At 38.6% G+C, this 22,053-nt stretch overlaps 1 protein-coding gene across 2 annotated transcripts; it reads right to left on the bottom strand.

Moving 5' to 3' along the window:
• Positions 1–242: 242 nt before the first annotated feature.
• DLGAP5 (DLG associated protein 5) lies at positions 243–20,902 on the bottom strand. 2 transcript variants are annotated; one of them, XM_026051524.1, is made up of 19 exons: positions 20,882–20,902; positions 17,842–18,092; positions 16,431–16,639; positions 15,928–16,020; positions 15,392–15,476; positions 12,920–13,015; positions 11,674–11,741; positions 9,331–9,641; positions 8,792–8,913; positions 8,582–8,711; positions 8,102–8,187; positions 7,646–7,806; positions 7,042–7,134; positions 5,745–5,964; positions 4,421–4,658; positions 4,007–4,061; positions 1,920–2,088; positions 1,513–1,562; positions 243–532 (listed from the first exon to the last, which is right to left on the bottom strand). In XM_026051524.1, the coding sequence occupies exons 2-19, from the start codon at positions 18,080–18,082 to the stop codon at positions 410–412; spliced, it is 2,550 nt and encodes an 849-aa protein (XP_025907309.1). In that variant the 5' UTR covers positions 18,083–18,092; positions 20,882–20,902; the 3' UTR covers positions 243–409. The 2 variants fall into 2 exon arrangements, with proteins under 2 accessions (XP_025907309.1, XP_025907308.1); XM_026051523.1 differs by lacking the exon at positions 20,882–20,902 and adding an exon at positions 20,230–20,270 and having other exon boundaries at positions 17,842–18,094.
• Between the last annotated feature and the right edge of the window lie 1,151 nt (positions 20,903–22,053).

Here is a 22,053-nt window from a genome sequence, read left to right as displayed (position 1 = left end):
ACCCTCAGCAGCRGCCCTCCCATCAGAAAGAGGCCACAGGGGCAGTTAGCCCAGCAGCCATCGCTCATGAAAATAATTCCTGAGGTAGGAAAGGTCAGGAGAGAGAAAAGCCTGAAGTACAGGTGGAAGTAGGCAGGAATTACAGGAAACTACACAAAAATAGAAGGATTTTGGGTTGAGATCAGAGTATGCAATGATGGCAGGAAGCAGTATAGCCAGTAAATATATTGCTCTTTCTATACAGTAGTGCACAATACAACCTGCACTACAAAATGTTACAAAATATTTTAATAAGTTCTGCTATAAAATACTACAGATATTCACTCGGAATGCAGCTCAGGCTTCCCAGACATCCTCTGTGTTTTTTTCCCTTAGAAGAATTTACACATTTTGAATTGCAAGTTGCCCTTCATTTTTGCCCAGATGGAGAAAGGGGAGAAAACACAATGAGGTCACTGAACGTTTCAGCTGCTGCAAACTTCTGGGCTTTGCTCTCGAGTGGAGTGAAGGGAAGCTCCTCATCCATCGTGGGCTGTGGGGGGAATTAAAGTGTGCAATAAGTGTTCAAGGAACAGTTACCAATCTGCAAAACACAGCCCTACAAGAACACAAGATAAGCACATAGCAAATTCCCCTTTCTCTGTGTGTATAAACACCAAACAAGTAGTAATTACTGTGAGGCCACTGCTTATGTATGGTAGATTACTGCATACTTGAGAGGCCAGAGAAATCACAGGATAACAATAGCAGAAAACATTTTTGACAAAGGAACAGAGTTAAGCAATTCTGCTGCATCTTATTCAATATTTTGGACACATTAGTTTCAGAATAAGCAAGATTAAGGCAAAGCAAAATTTGTCAGGTGGATCCAAAAGGTGTTCCTTAAACCTTCAGCAGTTTAGTGGATGAAACAATATGCTGGYTTATGTGCAACAAGAGCTGCTAGTGTAATGTTCTAAAAAACACTCAATACATGAAGTAGTAATTCCTATTTTAGAATGGATTTTTCATAAAAGACTGGGGAAATTGGATACTCAAACTCTTTAAATGGTTTCCAAAGTCTTTGGACACCTTTTCCCTGTTGAATCTTCCAGCTCTCAGATAAAACTATAAAATCAAGAGATGCAACAGACTGGGGAAACTCCTTTAAGAAAGTGGATGCAAAAGACCAGTCAAGTCAGACATCTAGATTACGTTAATAAATATTTACATGAAAATCCACAAAGAATATAATTTAAAGGAACAACCTGATGAGAATCAGACATATTCTTTTTTTTTTTTTATAAAATGTCTCAATTCATCCTGCACTCGRAACACACAACAAGGAACAGTCCCTGAGCCAGAACAGGGAGGCAAGAATCATGGGCTGTGTTCATTAGCCTAAGTTTTATGGACTGGCTTGATAACATCATCTTACAGCATTTAATTCTTCCCATGTAATGATTAATTCTGCAGGAAAGGTTAACAGTACTACAAGGGAAAGGAGTTAGTCAAACACAATGGGCAGCTTACCACATCAAAAGGATTTCTATCAGTGCACATCAAATCACCGCACAAAGCATCTGAAAAAGAAAAATATTGCAGTATTTTTCAGAATTAGCCTGTTGCTGCTAAAGCTGGAAAAGGTCATACTTTCTTTTGCAGTTACAAAAGAAAAACAAAACTGGCTGCATTTACTTCCAGAGAGGGAAACTACATGGAAAAAAATCCGAGGGGCATTTTTGCTAATGTGCACAGCATACAAGTAACACTACCTAATGCTAAATTGTGCTACCTATACCCATAGCTAGATTAAACAAAGCTACACTAATGACAGGTTTTTCAAATGTTAATACCTAGAATACTGTAACATTTGGAAAGTAAACACGAGGCCCCAGCAGTACCACATAAACTACACTAAAGAGCTTGAAGATAAGCACCTGGTTTAGGCTCTGGTATTTGCGGTTCTCCAGGCTGAGCCAAGCTGGTCTCTGTGCAGATGCCCTTCTCYGGGCTGTGCATGACAATATCTTCTTCTCCAGCACATGTTTCCATCTCTTCTTCTGTGCCATCCGTTGCTTTTAATTCACTGTCACAGTTCTCCATCATCTGAAAAAACAGGAATTCAGCTGTTCCTAGCTCTTTGTGAGGATAAGGATGTCAGCAGCAGCTCTGTTTGTTTCCCAGAGAGTAAGAAGAAAAGTGTCAATGAAGCAAGGAGGGCATAAGGCAATACCTAAGACACTAGGAAGCTTTCTTGTTTTCTGTTTTGCCTTCAATAAAGGAAAGTTTGTCACCTATTGATGCAGAAGGACAAAGTGAGAAGGTAGCAAGGACAGTGAAGGTAGGTGAGCTTGTAGAAACCAGCGTGTCACCAGTTAGGTCAAACTGAGCCCATACAGCTCATTTGCAGTTTCTGTGGACAACTCAGGAGAGCTGTCAGTTCAACACAGGACACTGTACAGAGGACAGGCAGGACAAAACTATCAATTTCATGTAAACTTTCCTCAAATACCTTAAGTTCAAAAAATCTCTTAAATTAAGAAGTTCTTCCAGCTCAAAGATTTTAAACTCAACCAAAATGCTTGAAAGTAGTGAGGATGGTAAGTGTTCTCCCAATGAGACTTTACCTCAAGAAAAATCTATAGGCAATGTCAAATGTTAAACACTCTCAGTTTTCCCCAGGGGGGTTTACTGAACAAGAAACATCTCATGCAGGCAAGAATGAAGTAAAAGGAAAAAGCAAATCAGTTGAGTAAGATATTTTACATGTTAGATTCTAAATAAAGATGAGCTATCAGTGTAGCTGAGCTGGATGCCAAGGAGGACAATGCCATTCAGAAACATTTATGTATATGARGCTGATACAGCCTAATAAGACATCTCCCTGTTTCTAAACAGGGCAGGTGAAAAGGAAAAGCAGTACAAAGGATCTGGCAGTCACTARCAGGAACACGGCAGCTGCTGGGATGCTGGCAGCCCCCACAAAGGCTGCTGCAGCACTGAACGCATTCAAGCAGCAGCAAAAAAAAAAAAAAAAATTAAGATGCTGCATTTCTAACCAAAAAGTACTAAAGGGTGATAGCTGATCTCCAAAACATTGTCCTTTGCCCTATCACAGTATCATCTGATAGGTCACATGTCTGTTTCTAAGAACTACAAGTCCTCAAAACCAGGCATGTCACAAAGTCCTGACATTTCAGGGCACGGATTTCTGAACCCTGGTACTTGTATTACTAATACCACTCCTGCTGTAATTTGAACAGTATTGACAGCCCAAAGTCCACGTTCGACAAGATGAGGACCTAGAGATGTAGGTGCTGCTGCTGCTGCTTTCAGCCATGGTCCTCAATGGCAAAGCATTTAAAGAAAGCTCACAGCAGGAATAGAGGCAGWGGACTCAAAGGAGCACTGCTTGCCTGTGTGTGTCACGCAGGGGCCAATAGCAGCTGCAAAGAGAGCTCCCAAAGGGGGAGAGCAGAGCCAGTCCCTATCTACACCCAAAACACCRGCCTGAGCAATACAGAAAACACCTTGATGAGGACTTGACCAAAAAATTCAAGCATCTGGGTCTAATAAAAAGAACTGTTAAACTAGAACCTTGGATTGGACACTTATCCTGAAGAGATGGGCAGGAAAGTTTGAAGGCTATTTCCTGAGAAGAGTTCAGCCCAGTGCAAGAGAAGAACACAGAAGTTGTTTGTATTTCCATATTTGCCTGAAAATTAATTTTAGTTTACAAATTTCAAGCAGAGCAGCAAAATGACCTTAGATAAGCTACAGGGAGGTTTTGTCTCARCAGGTCTTCTCAGATGTTTAGAATTGCTGCAGAAATGTGAAGTATTGTGCAAAGATGCTGCTGCTGACCACAGAAATTGTTTTTATACTGATACTTGTGACATAGAGCAGTGCAAAAGCTAGTTTGGATAGATAAGTTGTACATGTCTTAGATTTTGATTGAGACGAAGGTTTTAGTTTAGAGTAGAAACGGATTTAAAGCACATAATACAAACTATACATGACTTACACTAGTTCCCTCTGCCGTGCCTGCTATAGGACATCGCTCTGTGATGACAGAAGTGCTGAAAGAGAAACAGAAGTGGTTTTAATCTTAGTTTTCAATAGGTTTGATTTAGGTTATGGGTAGCTATACCTATTGATATAGGTTTTTGATAGAAGATTAGTTCTGCAGTTATGCTTCTTTGCTTGGCACTAGGCAGCCCTATCAGAATTTTTGGGCCAAAAAACTGCTCCAGTATTGAAACTATATTTGAGAAGCAAGGCTCTAACATTTACTTGAGAGAAGATAAAGAACAAAGACTTAGCCATCTTTATCCCCTACCAGATTCCAAGGTAACATTTAAGGAGTATTATAGTTTTAATTGAAAGAAATATTATTTGTCATAAAAAAGTTGATTAAAAGCTGTGTTAACATATCTACCTTTGCTCAAGAAAACCATCCAGGAGAGCTTTGCTAGAGGAAAATTGGTGCATTTTCAAATTTTGTGCTGCAGGAAAGTCTTTGAGTCCTGGTGTCCTTTGTTTGGCAGTTGCATCCTCAGGATTACGCAGAGCCAAAGACTTCCTTGGAAGCAGAGCTCTGCTGGATGATCTTGGAGTCGCTGGTTTTCCAGGAGTCTGTTGGGAAGAAGATCTACAAGGTGTCTTTGTAAGCAAGCCTGAAAGAGATAGTTTAACGTTTCATTATTGCAGTTTATAGAAGATTGTTTGTTAGGGTTCTAGCTAGAAACATTGTCCAGTTCCTTCTATTAAAATTKTTGCATACAAATGATAAACTGAAATCTTACATACATGGCTAGCAAAACTGAATAAAAATGACAGGAATAGATCAGTATGGTATAAAACCACATTAAATCAAAGCAATTTAGTAAGCAATTTAGTAATGATTATTCCTTTAGAATAAAACTGAAATAGTGAGAACTGCTCTTCTTAGGAAGCCCATGCAGTGAAATTTGTCTTTTAATAATTTCCATCATTCACAATGGAAAATAGAGAAATGAATATATAATTGCTTCTTTTAAAAAGTCATCTAACAGTGCTTAAAGCCAATGCTGTTTGAACATTTTCGGCAGCTGTTTTGTAGAAATGGCAGATGTATTTTAAAAGTTACTAGTCTTGTGATACAGAAATAAAAAAAATATATATAAACAAACTGGGAAATTCAAAGTCAGATTAAGAAACAGAAATGAGATAAGTAGGGGGGAAGAGGAATGACTAAGAACCAAGGATTACCAAAAATACTGGCCTCCCATAGATTTCAATAAGATGCCRAAATTAAAGTTATATTTTGAGCGTGTGCTCAAGAAAAGTTGCTTTTCTAGCAGACTGAAATGTTACTATTTCAATGAACACAGAGACCAGCATATTCTATCTGCAGCTTTAAAGACAGTACCACAAGAGATTAAATAAAGGATATTAACCTAAATTGATCTTGATGGACAGGTTGCAAAGTCAGAGAGGGAATATTCAGATTAAAATTTTGTATCTAAGCACATGCAGAACAATCAAGTGTTACCCATTTCCACATTTCTATCTAAACTGATACATCATGTTGCCAAATTAGTACATTAGATGGAACGGGTTACTTGGTTCCCTRACATAGTTACCTTTGACTTAACACTAGTTCTGCCCAACACAGGATGGAAACAGTATCCAGTCTAAACAGCATAATTCTTCCCCAATGAGCCTATTCAAACCTCTTCAGTCATTTCATGTGACAAAAATCACTACGAARCCTCACCTACCTGGAAAGGATTTCACAGGGCTTTCAACTCTAAAAAATCCTCCTTCAAAAATCACTTTTTCCACTTCAGGTGGCCTCTCCGGGTGTGCACCACCAGCAGCTCCCTCATGCTTCATTTTATCCCTCATTGCTGCTTTTACAGCAGCGAGCCGGTTTCGGGCTGCAGCTCTTCCAGCCACTCCCACCTTGGGTTTGGATACCCCGTTTGGAACAGCCTTTTTCTGAAATTGTAAGAAAGTCTAGGTCACATCTGGAAGCTTCARTCCTGAACATCTACACAGCTGCTGCAGGTGCTGGCAACAGAGACCACAGATATGCTGGAGATGACATCTCTGTTCATCTCCAGCACCTTTTGTACTGCCCTCCAGCTGCAAAGGCCAGTCTGGGATGACGATGCTAAGGAATTTTCATGGCAAGTCTGCAGGTCAGAAATATTCCAGTTAATATTCTTCCCTGGAAACAGTGGGATCTAGGGACTCCTAGTGGCAGGGAGATAAAAATAACTACAAAACAGACACCAGTTACTCTGCAGTTTCTCCTGGAAACCAGTTTTTCAAAAAATCATGTTTTGTTCCATGAATAAGTTCTGATATTTATAGCAGGTTGACATGGACTATATTTCCCTCAGCTTCCTCTACCTAGAGTTTCTTATAAACCWTCATATCATTTTTATCATTAGCTAGGCAGCTTCAGGGAACAAGGTAGGCTTTAGGTTATGAGACTGTGATGATGTTCTCTCATTAGAAATAATTACATAATCCAAGTCAAAGTAGATAAAATCATTTACATTACAGCTTATTTTGCAAYAAGCAATAGCTTATTTTGAGTAGTGTTTGACCCATGTGTGGTTAGGGAATTAGATGCTTAACTCTACCTATGCTGCTAATGCCCTAGTGGGCACCAAYGTTCATTTAGCACTCACTGCTTAAAACTGTCAGTCACTGCCAAATTCCTCTTAGAATTACTTTTTTTAATGGATCACAAGAAGAATTTTTTATATCTTAAATTTCTATTTTAAATATAACAAACTTTGCTTACTCATGCACTCCCAAGRGAGTCACTATAAACTTAGTCCTAATTTTCCCAGCAGGAAGAGGCAGCTAAAGTCACCACCACACGCAAGTGCAAGGGAGAAGGGTGTACCCTGAAAAGGAATGTCACTGATTTTTTAAACATTTTCATTAGCATCTAAAGAATGCCAGATGAGTAGCACTTTAGAAGAAACTATTTGTTGTATAGAGATAACTATATAAATCGTTGCATTTTAATTACATATGAGACATTTTATGAGTTTATACCTTGATAATTTCTTTGCTTGGGATATCTAGTGGTTGCCATTCATTTTCTTGAAGCTTCCTCAGATTATCAAATTTTTTATTCACATCTTCAATCTATCGGAAATCCCAGAAAAATCCAGGTTTAGTATGTGAGGCTTACACCAGATTCACAGTACAACACTGTTTTATAAAATCAGATGACTTAAGTTTAACTGTAAAGTTTAAGCATATTAAGTACATTATGATGAAGTTTACATACAGTTATGCATTCAGTATGCATTCATTCTCTTTAAGTACAGAAGTAGACCATAACACCAGCCAAGCAGGTAATGCCTGACCACATTCTCCCTTCAAAACAGAATGAGTTCTAGCTGCACACCAYTCATGCCAAATAAAAACAAGGCACAAACCATGAGAAAGCACAAGAAGATGACCTGCTACACTAAATACTAGTCATAGTATGCTAGCTAGAACTCTCCTCTACAATAAAATGTTAAACAAAGACTTTGTTTTTAATATAGAAAATATCAGGATCTTGACATTTGCAGGGAAAAGAGTTTCAATCCACTGCATGCGAATAAACCTGTTTTAGACCATCTCTACAGCTTAACATGCAAGTACATACCTGAAAATTAACCATGTCCCAAAATCCATCCAAGTCTGTACATGTTGTTTCTTTTTCACCCCGTTTAAATTCACAATTATCCACCAGTCCTTCAAATTGTTTAAACCTTTCTGCTATGAGCAGTCTTGTCTGACCAATCGTTGTGCGAACGAGATCTTTGGCTGACAGTAAGAATAAAACAATAAAGAAAGTAAATCGTGGAATAATCCATCAATTCACAATTGATGCAAAGATTTGAAGCGCCTGGAATTTGCTTATCATTTGAACCAACTTCAAACCTGCTATACAACACACACACAGAGCATACCTCAGCATACCTGAGCCCTTCTAAACTTGACTCTTTCAAGATAGTTAACTGTCTCTGTAAACCTTTAAGTATTAATAAGTTTCCCCATTCTCACAGACATAAGCACTTCAGTCAACTCCTTCTAATGCCTATTGCAAGGTTGGTCTTACCATCCTCTGGAATGTCCAGCTCCAATTTTCCATCCCACTGGAGGCAGTGAGACATCAGCCTCTCAGTCTCAGTCTGAAGAATGTTTCTAAAAATAAAGGGACAGTGGAAAAAAATAAAGGATACTCTAACTGCTGTCACCACTTGTAACTGTCAGTATCGATTACTATCTTTTGCTTTCAGAGAAGGTACACTGTCGTTGGATAGATGCCATTAAATTGTTTAAGTCTGCAGGCTGGCTGAGATGTAATTTCCACATTACTGTTTTCACACTTGTTTTCCTCAGGATAAGGTGCTAGATTCAATAAATTTATATATTTTTTATTTGCACTAACAGTTCCAAAAGACAGTTAGGAATGAGTGTCTAGCTAGATCCCTCCTGACAGACATCAACTATAAGCTAACATTTTCATCATGTCTTGTTAGTCACATTAAGGACTTTAAAACGGGGAGCAAGAAGGTGCAAGTAAATCAACASAAACCTGAAATAGGGCACATCATGCTCCTCATCTTTTAAGTCATCCGACATTGTTCCACATGCTGCTGTATCTGTAGAAACAGGGATTGTTCCATTTGAGCTCTGAATGGAAGTGTTCTCATCTAATTTGCATGCTGAAAAATATAATAGATATTAGTCAAGAATCTTGTACAACTAAAAACACAGAATGACAAACTAAGTATGAACTTTATACCTTTTTCTGCTTTCAGACTTGYAGTGCTTTGATCTTCTTGAATGCTTTTATCAGCAAGTACAACTACACTTTTAAAACTAGGTTCTTGTGCTTTAGTTTCTTTGGATTTTTCAGCTGTGTTCCTGCAAACAAGAACGTATCATAAGACACCCTGAGAAATCAACATCAAATACAGTCAACACTATCCGAAACTGCAGAGTTAAGATTTTTCACTTCTCTTATCCTATATTCAACACTAGACAAGTTGAAGCCATTCCTTTTAAGAGTATGTCAGTGTGTAAGTATCTATATATGGCATAATSCATGCTGTATGCCAACCCGAGCTACTCTATGTGGCATATAGCATAGCCAGGACTATGGATTACACCTTTCTTTGTTGTTATATTATGTCCACATTTGATTGAGCAAAGATAGCAATGATCAAGTATTTCAACTATTTGTTCCAATAAAATGTTCCACAGATGGTTTCTGTAGCATGACAGGAAGATTTCCTTGCATTTTAGGCCATTAAAAGGGAAAAAAAAAAAAAAACATCTTACAATGAAGTTTCTGAAAAATCCCAGGAGGCATCAGGTGTCAGAAATGCGTTTGCCCTGGAAGGAGTCATGGGTGTGACCTTGTACGTTGCTAATCCATTTAGTGGCTGAAACACAAAATTCTGAGGTGCAAAAGAACGTGTTCTGGGTCTCCCTGGAGAAAAACTATTTGTCAGCAAAGCATTTTTCTTTTCCACCGAGGTCTGTGCCTGTTGAAGGTCTACTGATGCTGAGTGTTTAGAATCAAATACAGAATCTTCTATGACTGGATCCAGCTGAGCGTTTTGCTCTATTTCTTGCTTGAAATTTAGTACCTAAACAGCACAAAAAAGACCAAGTGAGATCTACGTTATCGTATGACTCTGATGTCTTTTACAGCCACGGTCTGAATTCTAGTATGACTGTTAGAAAGCTTTCAAAGGGAAAAATTACTAGAAAGTGGCTTTTTACAACAGAATACAAGTACAGAAGTCTTGATTTATCAATAGGCCTTGTTGGATTTGGCTCTTGCAATTCACTATAGCAGCAGGGGTAACACTTGACTGTGAGGAATGTAATGACAACCTGCTGAAAGGGCTGAAGTAGCTGAACACCTGACCTACTGAAACAGTGATTAAAACAAAGTAAATACTTTCTGTCAGTGTTAGAACCAAAATGCTTTGGGCAATAAACTCAAGAATAGGGTAACTGGCACCAAATCCAACCAGGTRTATCGAATAATCACAGTTTACACACAAATTGCAAATCAAAGACTGAAGAACAAGCTAAAATAAGTCAAGAGTTGAGGAATGCAGCTCCACATAAGGAGAGCACAAGTGCAGTTAGGATAACAGTACTTAGTGCAAAGTACAGAGAAAGTTAACAAATAAAGTGCACATTCCTGTGAGATGAATGATTAGACAGTCACAGAGAATACATTTTTAAGATATTCATGATAAAAAAATTAGACTGAATCAACTAAAACAGCTTAGACCATCTTTCAAGAAAATACGCATCTACAATCCATTGGAAATCTTGTAATAATTGAGAAATTCTTGCTTGTCATGTGAGCCTTAATTCAAGTTTTAATACATTTCTTGTGAATGGATGACTGAGGTTACACCAAGTGTTCTCCAACTGGCAAGACAAAGTGTTTGCTGCCAGTGAAGAGGTATTTTTATCTGAGCCAAGACATAAGAGCCTGCACTTCAGCCGTTTACCTCCTGTCACTGTTGGTGTGCGCGCACACACACACACACACACACACACTACAGTTTAGGGCAATAGTAGAGAATAGTTGCATTTTTTGAAATGGGAGTAGAGGAGGTGTGGGGGGAGAAAGTAAGAGAGAAAAAACAGTGGATTGGACGGAACAAGAGCAGGCATCACATAAATATACACACAGTTCTTTGGATAGCTGCACTGGAGGACTACCATGAATTCTCATACTGCAATTAAAAGATCATCTCTCAATTCAGTCAGTCAAAACTTGAGGATCAGTAACAATCATCCCTATAAGCATACCAAATCTAAAAACACATGGGAGTATAAACCCATAGAGCTTCTTCCTAAAGAAGCTTGGCTTACTGGGGATTTTCCTATTTATTGTACACTTGAGCACAACTAGTTGGATTTCTACTCAATAACAATTTAGCTGAGTTTTAAATTTTTTTTTTTTAAAAAGTTCTCCTGAACACAGGATTTCAAAAGGCCTTTAGCAGTACAACACCCAACTGATGTCAGTAAAGCTCACTGAGTTTAATTTAATAAAACAGGTTTGTCATCTTTTGTTCATGAATTGCACATGCAAGAAAGCTGATGGTCTCATTGACTTGTATAACCATCTGTGCCCCTCCTTACCCTTTGCAGAAGCACAGATTGCTCAYGCACAGAAAGCACATGTACATTTAAACATGTTCTTCAAATCTGTTATACTCAACTCTTGTAACCTGTAGATCCTTATGAAAAGCCAACACTGATTTGCAAGCTTTGAAATTTTGTATAGTTTCATTGCATTAAAAAACACTGTACAACCTTCCTTTTTACCTGAAAATGCTTGTATTAATGAAGCAACAACGATCAAGCAGCACTGATTGATTTTGAGGACTGCTATGAGAATGACATTGCCTGCATTTGGCTTTTAGAGTTTGACTGGAACCAGAGCTCTTAATCTCTAGGAGGTAATATTAACATGAAAACAAACAAAAAAGCAGTCCAACAGGTAAATTACTCCAAACAGCACAATCTACTGGTCTTCTAGATGCAGAATCGACATGCTAGAGTTTGTTATTCAACTGTAAATTGAACTGTTCAACTGTTATTAAATCTGGTTTATTGCTTTTCCATTTCAAAAATAAAACTCCCTACCTCCATGATGTCAGGTTTGGCTGCCTTCTGCTTTCCTGCATTTGCTGTCTTTCGTTGTGGCTGGTTTCCTAGAATGAAAGAAACTCCAAAATGTCAAAAAGGCATCTATTTAAGGCAATCTTTTACCAAAAAAAATGCTTAAAAAGGCTAATATTTAAAGACAAGGAAGGAGCAATTGTGAGGGCTTTTTTGAATGGGAGGTGGCTAGAGGGCAAACGCCAAAATGAAGTTCATGCAAAAGAAAATGTCCTAGATTTAAATGCCACATTAAGTGATATTTAACCAAGAAAGGATATCAGATTCACTAAGTCATTAGTAGTTGTCATATAATCACATCATGTCTCTATGAGCAGCTAAACATTTAAATACAGAGAATTATATAGCTCTAAGGTGTGCATCCCAAATTTTAAGAATAAACAGTATCTTATTTCCATAAAACTGAAGAGTAACTGCCAAATCAGTTTGAGCTCAGAAGGCAASTGGTGAACTGAAATCATTATCATGGCTTTGCTTTCAAGCCTAGGGTTTTACTTTYGTCATATACAACAAAGGACATTGCAAAAAGTCTGCAGAATAACTTAAAGACAAGAATACATACTAAAGAATTCCCTTTCAWTAACCACTATTTTTTCCTGTTCCGATGAATAGGAAAACATGCATCACAAGAAATTCATGGCCCAAACTCAAGTCTTGCAGAGACACATTTCACAGTCCTATTAATCATGTGTCCTGAAACAATGAGACAGCAAACGGGYGAATCTTTAACGCAGTTCAGTTTAAGCTCTTTCAGGCTATGATTACCGTACGAATATTGATGGTCCTCACTGAGGGATTTGGGGAGGAATCATCCAATRTTGGTTTCAGCATCTTGATTTAAACACTGCAGTGGAGATTCCGGATAAGATTCTTACTGATAGAGCATCTAGTCCTTCTCTTCCATGGCAATTTGGCATGATTTACATGCAGTGTTTAACTACTTCAAGAGATAACTACACAGAATGCAGTGTGCAAACACATTTCAGAACAAGCCGATATATAWCTCTACATCACCAAACAGTGCCTGCGATGCAAGCAAGATCCTAAGACAGAGCTCTCATTATTGATAACAAATCTAAAGGCAGCACAAACATAAATAAGCTGTTCCCAGTGCTCATTTATCTTGTACTGGCCAGAGTATGGTCTTTACAGCACATTGTGCTGAGTAGTTACTTATCAGGACAGAGTTAACATTTCCTGCCTCACTTACCAGTGGCAGCAGTTGTCTTCAGCATTTGTCTAGCTGCAGAAGCAGCAGCTCTGGTGATTCTCATATTTGGTGCTGACTGGACTTTGGTCTGTAACACTGTAAGAAATATTAATTCCAGAGATGTCAAAGCACGCTAAGAAACAGCATTCCATAATATCACTGATTTTTTTGTAGAAATCAGAAGAGTGCATTAGTATTTATCAGCTGAATTGATTTGTGGGCATCAATAGTTTGATCTTGTCGGCTCAACACRAACAGTGTTGAACATGGGCAGCTGAGCTCAAGGCATCGTGTGGACAGATCTTGATTGAAGACAGTTTTTATGCTACAACATTTCTGTCAAGGCCCCAATAARAATATCACTGTACTAGGTGCCATGTATATATCATAAGGAACTCTATTCTCTGCAATTTTAGACAAAGTCACTATTTTTCCTATTTTACAGATAAAGCCTTCTAGAGTAGTAAATTGTCAGTTATTTGCACAGCTAGAAATTTAAACAGAACATGTGCGTAACAAATTGACAGTGTAGTCATAATATGAATGTATTCTAAGGTCTGATTTTAATGTAATTTAGTAACATTTTTAAATATAAGACGAATTATCTCTGACAGCTTCTAAAATATGACTCATTCTCTCATGCTGTATTACCTACCTTAACCATTTTCATCTTTGTATGCTACTGCTGTTTCTAGCTTTCTTCAAGAATATCATTTATTGCACAAAAAAACCCAGAAACTCCTAATTTCATACCCTCCCTTTCTATTACTACATGAAATTTAATAGCTCTACTTGGTTATTGTTAAATGATAAAATTTGTGTTTTTATCATAATTCTAGCCTCTGAGAAATGCAGCTTAACCAGTTGGGGAGATGTTTATATATATATATATATATATAAACATTTGGTTTATTCACACATTCACATCTACTGTTTTCTTCTAGGATTTAAATAGATATAAATACATATTTTTCATTCAGCAAAAGCATTATCAAGTCTAACAGATGATCTTTTTGCAAATGAAGTGCTCTAATAGTTATAGCAAACACTGAAAATGGAGCTTTTCAGAATTCACTGCACGACTGAAATTTATTGAAAGTTTCACTGTTGTTGATTTAATTTAGTGATGTGAAGGGCATTTCACTCAAAATTACTGAATACCTTATGCTGGCATGAGTATTTCACATAGTTTAGACACTCACATCACTRTGTGTGCGCTATTCAAGGTATTCTCCTCCTTTAACAAACATGGCACGGATTGCTGGTTTAAAAAGTGTATGGAACCACTACGTAGAAAGTCCAGTGGTCAGACAGGTACAACAGGGGCTGTGTTCATCTTTATCAAAGCATCTCGTCCCAAATGTGACTTCTGCTAGTTGTGTTAGTGCATATCAGAAGTCCAGGCTCCTGTTCTCTACCTTATATTTTGATGTGCTCTATCAGTTGATTGCTTGACCTGTTCTTTTCTGAARTCCTTTCTATGTTAAGTTATACAAGGAGACATTCATTTAGAGACCCCAAATTAACTCAGATTGAGTCTTTAAAGCTTTTCTGTACTTCACTTTCATTATTCAGCAGTTCTCTTTTGGTTATTTGATGTGTATCCACACAACCTTGTTTTAAAGAATTCTTAGAATCTATCCCCTATTTACTTCCAGCATACTATGGAGATAGACGAATAACACATAGAAACAAACATTTAAACCAACAAAACACGTCAGAAAACTTTCATGTAGTGATCATGATCAGAAGGACTTTTCATTCTGCTCCAAGACAATAAAAACAACACAATCTTAAGCTACAAAGAACACAAGGGCTCTAACATTATCAATTTCCAAACACTATTTTGAAACTATCAGGTTTAAAGGAGCTCATTTGGAAATATCTCAACAAGCCAACATGGAAAGAGAAAGACATCAAACTAATAATGGCAAGAGATTTGCAGGCTGAGTGCTTCCTGTTAATTAGACAATAGCTAATGCTTCACAGGAGCAGCTTTGCTGGAGAGACAGAAGACAGACTTCACTGAATGCATTTACACTTCATTCAATCAATTTCCTGTTTGTCAGACTACTCACAAAGCCAGGGAAAGTTCATATTTTATTTATAGCTCCTAAAGCTTTCCAAATAAAGTTGMTCTTCTACAGCAGCAACAGCTACTCCATGTGATATTCTTCTCAGAGACAACAGACCAAAAGCTGTGCGCAGCTCCAGCTGTTGAGACAGTGAGCAATCATGCAATACCAGCTACGACTTTTCTTCTTTTCCCTCCGCTGGTGTGCGCAACCAGTAACCAGTATTGGTATTTAGAACAGCAGTTTACAGTCTGTCAGTTGTTGCCCTTGGTAGAAATAGGGTTGTGTCAGAAATTCTTGCTTCTTCTTTGCATCTCTACCCTAATCTGACAGCTATCAGACTCAAAAGCAAAGCATCATTGCAGGCTCAGATGCAGGGTTTATTCTGCATTCATACCTTTCTCTTTTTCAGCTGCTTTCTCTGGGCCCATCTGTTTACGTCCTGCTTGTACAGAGCAAGCGCTACGCCCGTTGGCACAAACCTACAAGAAAAGTTTGCATTTTATGAAGTGTCTTATTTCCAAAAGTAAATTACCCTAATTTCTATTTCATTACTCAATAGGTCTAGTCAGATTTTGTGCCAGCAGCTCTGTTCCTAAGCTGCACACCACAAAATAAAGGCATCTCAAATAAAGCACAACTTCAGTCTCGCCCCTAGCTCTATTTTAGTTACAATCCTTGCTGACTACAACACTTTGTACTGAAAAAGCAGTCTGGAAGATCAGTAAACTCATCTGTAGTAACTTTATTAAGCTCTGTAGTTCAGTTCAGCACAATAAGATCTATCAGTTCAGTGAGAGTTTTACTGCTCTTTCTCACCAAAGAGCTTATTCAGAGCATTCAACATACAAGCAAACAACCTCAAATTGTGGTTTGAAGGACAATTATATGCTTTCCTCCCAATTTATTCAGTGAAATACAAAAGGGACTAACCGTAGTAGTCTTAGGTGCAGCTGATGTCACAGTTTTTTCTGCTTGATTCTTGGYCTTTGATCGAGTAATCCTCCCAGAGGAACTAGGAGCTGCCTGGAAACATTCCCAAAGAAAGAAGAGTTAGCAATTCTTTGTAGCCCATAGAGTTAAAATTGATACAGAAATGAGCAATTTGAAAGACTTTCAAAGTTGGGTATGCTAAATTGGAACAGATTAGCAGTTCTGAAATAATGCCACTGTTTCATTTGTGGATGAGCATGAACTGAGAACATGTATATACAAAAACAAAATTTAACATATCACAATGTTATTTCTTCTTTTGCTTTTCTTTATTGAATCAAATTACTCCCCTAAGAGCATTAAGATCAACATAATATCTTTTTTACTAAATTATTTATAAAGAATTTATTCTAGAAATGTCTTAATTTCCCATAACACAATTCTGTATAGAGATATGTTAACATATTTCATATAATCATTTTAGATATTTAAATATTTATTACCTTCTCTTTTGTTTTGACTGTCAYAGGCTCTTGGGGTACAAGTGAAAGAAAACCAGGTGCAGTAGGTCTATATAGTCCAACTTTAAATACACCCTTTTTTGCTTTCTCTCTTTGTTCTTTAAGTTTYCTAAGTTCCTTTTCCTCTTTATAGCGTTGCAGCATTTCCTTGCGTTCAATATTCCTCTTCATGGCTGCATCTGTGAGCTGTTCTACAGCAAGSATGAAGAGTGACATTTTACAATCTCAAACATATATTTCAGCAAACAACATTGAACAAATCAGAAARCTACGAAGTATTCTTCCAAGATACAGAAGTGACCTACTAAGTGAAAAACTGCAAGACTCACTGGCTGGAGTTTGTGCTTAGAAATTTCAATTAAAGTCTTTAATGCAAATGCATGCACTAATCAGCTTGCCAAAACCTTAAATGCTCTCCATTGCRTTAACCCTTCTCACTGGAAAAAGGATATTCAAAGATAAAATCCATCTTACAAATACACCTCCCTAAATCTGGATCCCAAAGATAGTGTAAGTTCAAATGTATTAAAATACATTTCATTTCATTTAGTGAATACCACCGAAAGCTGAAGTTTAGGTGAGCAAGGACCTGGGAAGCAGTAAAATTTGCCTCAAGTTCAGGAGAACAAATAAGGCAGGAGTTATGAGAAAGAATAAATCCTTAAGACATAACCAACTTGAATTACACATCCATCTGAAAAGCCTACTCTAAGTTAAAATGTATTGAAGATAACCAAGTTGTGGTTTCTAGTATTGTTTTGCATTTGACATTATTAGAAAGCAATCTCATTCTTTTCTCCAGTGATTTCCTCCATTCAAAATAGGAAAGATGAAAACATTTCTGAAGAAATTTGTTAATAGTCTGTTTAAAGATTAACCTAATTCCTTAGGCCAGAAGTACCCAGACAAGTTGGAAGCACAAGTTTGTGCAGGTCTTGTTTTCTGGAAGGAAACAGGAGGTATCAAGAACTGTTAGCCTCTAAAATATAATATGCACTACATACTTTAAGCACATGACAGATATCAGTAATATATTAGAAGAGAGTTCAGTTAGAGTTCAGGATTATTCACTTCCTGAACAAAGCCATCATTAAGACACTTTCCACTAATTATTAATAGCAAAAACTCATTCCTTCTTCATCTGCTCCAGGCAAATCAGAGCAAAACCTCAGCCACACAACTCGAACAGCAAAGGTTCTGGGTTCACTTCAAAGTAAAAGAAGTGGTAGTTACTGCTTTTTCTAAGTTCTTAAGAACTTAGTTCTGAAGAAACGTTCTTAAAACATTTCTCCAAATATGCTAAGCACAGTTAAGGTTGTGATTATATTACCAAATCTGTTTAGTGAAATTTAACAATAAARAAATAAAAGCTTGAAAACAACCTATTACTCACTTGGCTTTATATTGCTGTTCTCTTGAGAGCACATTTCACTTCTCTCATTCAGCTGAGAAATTTTCTTGTCTTTTGATAGCTGAATATTGACATCTGCCAATCCAAATTGCCTGCTCTTTTCAAACAGCTTGTGTCTGTTCTCCTTTTGAAGCATCGAYTTCCTGCGTGCAACTTTTGTTCTGAGGGTCTCGGTACTCAAATCCTTTTTGTACCGACTGGCAAACTGGGAAGCCGCTGCCATTTTGGGTATCCTGCATAAAAATCAAAATGATTAGGAAAAAAGATGTCATATTCTTTTTGTCATTTTCAATAGAGTTTCCATTTATTAACAGAGAAAGCCTTCATTTGGGTATGTACACCAAGGAGAACACAAATCATTTTTCACCAATGATTCTTCATTATTATTTCCTCAAATTATATACATAAGTGACCTGTTAGTTAAATAGTCAACAAGTTTGGTACAGAATGAGTCGGGAAGGCTTTGTCACTGCCTGGGATTGGCTGGCTAGCCTGTTTTCAACACATGTTTTTCATGTTAAGAGACAAGGAAGTAAATGACAAGGTCAGAGGACAATACTTGGAAGCAGCACGGTCACCGAGTATTCAGTCTGTGGCCTATCTGATGGCAGGACATTTTTGTCATGCAGTATATTTGGCACTTTTTCCTAACCGAGCTTCCAGGTTGCAACTGCAACATAGTTATATTTATTTCAGAGGATTTCTCTCATTTTTTAACCTGCAAAATAATTAATGCAAAAGTTAGTTGGCCTGTACATGCTGCTGTGCTGCAGCCACATACAAAGCTCCTTCTGTTGCATCCCATTGAAATCTGTCTGGTCATGAGGGCTTGTGCTTTTCCCCTTCATAAAGAGGGCAGAATCAGCACTCTCTTCTCTTAATTCATCTTGTCTGTCACTTCAGACAAGGTCTTCTTGAAACATCGTCTTTTCTTACTTATAGAAAACAGCTTTAGAATAAGTAATAGTGATACAGCTAAACTAAACAGCCAACCACAGGTTAGTTACTGAGATTCTTGACTTCAAAGAGCAAGTTTTGCGGAAACTGAAGGAATCAGTGAAAAGAACTTGGTTGAGGAGATCACCCTGGAATGTGGAGGCACAGGATTTCTTAAAACAAAAAGCAGCACTATCTGCTACTGGTCAAAAAATACCACCATCTGAGGCTAAGCAAAAGAGCAGAGGTCTAGCTGAGCACTAGATATTCTAAATACTGGGGGAGAGTACCAGAATAAACATAAAGGATACAGAATTAAATAACACATTCTTAAGCTGCATATATTTAKAGAAACATCAAGAAAGGACAGAATCTGTGTGACTCCCAAATGGGATACAGACAAGGGCTGCTTAGACATCACTGCTGTTGGCAGCAGCTCCTTGCAGCCAACTTGAAGGCTCTTTTCATTATCCAAGGACTTGCAGAGCACCAACAGTGCACCCATAACCAGCTGGAGAGATTGAGGAGAGATTGGAGGTAATGCTTGATTGAGAAATAGAAAAGGGAATATTTTGCTGCCTTTTTCAATGTATTCAATGCTGGAGGAAAAATGATCATTGGAAATTAAAGGGAAATAAAAGCAAAACTCAGCTTAAGGCACTCGAGTCAGAGACTGCGTATCCTCCATGCAGTTCTGGAGGAGCAGGCACACACCAGTGTCACCTGATCTGTGAATGCCAAACACCTTATACAGCATCCAATAACACATTCCAGGTTTCACCAGTTCATTAATCACCACTAATCACCAGCTAATTAACAATGATTGCAAATGATCAGACTAACTGGTYACCAGTTCATAGGTCACAGCTGCCTCCTTTATATACAAGTGATAAAAGAAAGTCAGCTCAGGAGTAATTCCATCTATGATCTTTGGACTGATCTTAGCACAAGTTCCCACGGTGTTATGGATATTCATCGAGAACAGTTAGGAGGTCATTAAGAAAACCATATTATCTACCCCCTAAAAGCAGCAGGATTTTTGTGCCTACTGGAAGTGGGGACTTCCAAAAYAGCAACTAGCATCAAGTCCCAACACTGATCCTTGAGGTGTTTGCAGGAAAAATCCCACCCAGTACTCCTTGAAGATGTTCTAAGCAGACCAGAGGTCCCTGCAAGGCAATGAGTCAAAAAATGTGCAATTGTACTGGAAGAAAGTGAACCTATATTCACCATATACCCAGTTTTCTATYAGAAGAGCTTACAAAAACATATTTACTTTAAGTTTTCATAAATACTTTAATACATTTACAGAATGTCCTTCTCCCTTTTGAGGTGTTGTATATGTTCCACAGTATTTTCTTGGCTGTTAGGTGGGTTTTTACTATAACAGCCAAGAAAATAGGTGGGTTAGGCTGTTAGGTGGGTTTTTACTATAAGTCCTTCTGCCCCTTATAATCCTGAAGAGCAAGTGATCTGCCTTTTCACAGTAATTCTCCAGAATAGTTCAACTGAAATTTTAAGAGAAAGGCAAACAAAATAACTAAAGGCAGAGAAATTTCCCCCACTTTTTTTTTTATAGTTTGCATCATTTAATCACCCCAAGCCAATAAAAACAGTATTACCCAAGAGATTACCCAGGGTYTCTCTGAGCTCATTAAAAAACAAAGACAAGCTCGGGGCTTGAAGCTCTTAAAATGAAAGGTCCAAAATACCTAAAAGTATTTAAAAGTTGCAGTTTCTGAGAAGCACTTTGCTCACAGAAAAGAGTCCAGAAGAGTTAAATTAAAAATAAATACATAAAAAAAAAATGGAGTTTACACGAAAAAAAAAAAAAAAAAACCATAGGTGACTAGTTATCCTTTCGGACAGAGCAGCAGCAACCCAGGTGGTTTTAAAGTAAGAACTGGGCTCGTTCAGGGATGGAAAGCGGCTGCTCGGGAAGGACTCGGTGTTTTGCACCGGGATCAACCGAGACGCCCCCTCCCCGGCCATTTTCCCCCTACGTGGCGCTGCTCCCAAGGGCTTTCCGCGGGGTTCGGGCCCTGTTTTGGGRCGAATTCGGGTAATTCCCGCCTCCCTCCCGTACCTGTGCGGCCCCGGGCCGCTCCGCTCTCCTCAGCCGCCGCCCGCCCCCTGCGCGCCGCCCGCCGCCGCTCACTTTCAAATTTCACCCGACCACTCTCATTGGCCAGTCCCGGCCCACCCGCGGCTTYTCATTGGACCGCTCCAAAGCGACCGTTGCTGACGGGTTGTTTATTGGCCGTCGTCATCGCCGCGCTCTATTCTCATTGGCTGCTCTCAGCAGGTCGCCCCTCCCATCCCGCTTGCCGTTAGTCCTGGCTTTCCCTGGGGGCGCCGATCCCCGCTGTACGGCGGCGCGGCGGGGGCAAAAAGCTTAGACTACACGCGCGCAAACGCCGCTGTCCCCTCTGCCCTGTTGYCACCCGTCCCACCGGGGTCCCCTTTGCAGAGGTGGCCTGTGAGCGTCGCGCTTCCCATGCACAGCAAGATTGCGTTATATTTTATTCTTTATATAATCTGCGAATTTATATATATATAAAATATATATATAATTCAGAAGGCGGCCACTTGGTGGCACTGCAAAAATGGAGACAGCGTGTCAAATAAAAAAAAAAAAATTTAAAAAAGGAAAAAAAAAGGTCTGTTGCCAAACAGGAAATCTATTGCTGGTCAAGGAAGGAGGAGAGGAGGGAAAACCGGCCTTGCAAGTAGCCTGGGAAGGCAGAGCTGCCTTGCACTGCAGTTCGAAACGCAGTCGTCAAAGAGCAAGCTGTTCTTATTCCCCAATGAAAGAAGAAAACAAGCCCCTATAATAATAATAAAAATATAAAAAGACCATTCAACATCATGTAAAGCTGGTGCAGGGCATCACCAACCAGAGTGGCTGGAGAAACGTCCCCCTCTGTTCCCCTGTGTCGATGGCCGGCGGATGCAGCACAGAAGCAGCAACTTGGAAAATCCCAACTTATGCTCACATCATGAACTTACTGTGTGACGTAGGAAGATTTGTTTGGGCCTGCAGGACTGCACTAGTCTGTAGAGGATATGCTTCTGAGTGCTTGCTGCTTTTTGGTACTCTTTTTTTTCTGCAAAACAGTGCAATTTGAGGGCACTCAACAGTTCCACGTTAGTCCATTTTGGGGGGCCTTGCTGAACCATTAGGAAAAAAAAAATAAAGAGTTTGGGAATGTCTTCTTTCCAATCCCAAATCTCTCAAATCCTCTTTCTTTTTTTTTT

This window comes from Nothoprocta perdicaria, unplaced genomic scaffold, assembly GCF_003342845.1.
Source record: "Nothoprocta perdicaria isolate Ctin4 unplaced genomic scaffold, notPer1 scaffold_76, whole genome shotgun sequence".
Classification (NCBI taxonomy): domain Eukaryota; kingdom Metazoa; phylum Chordata; class Aves; order Tinamiformes; family Tinamidae; genus Nothoprocta; species Nothoprocta perdicaria.
This window is presented reverse-complemented; position numbering and strand designations above follow the sequence as displayed.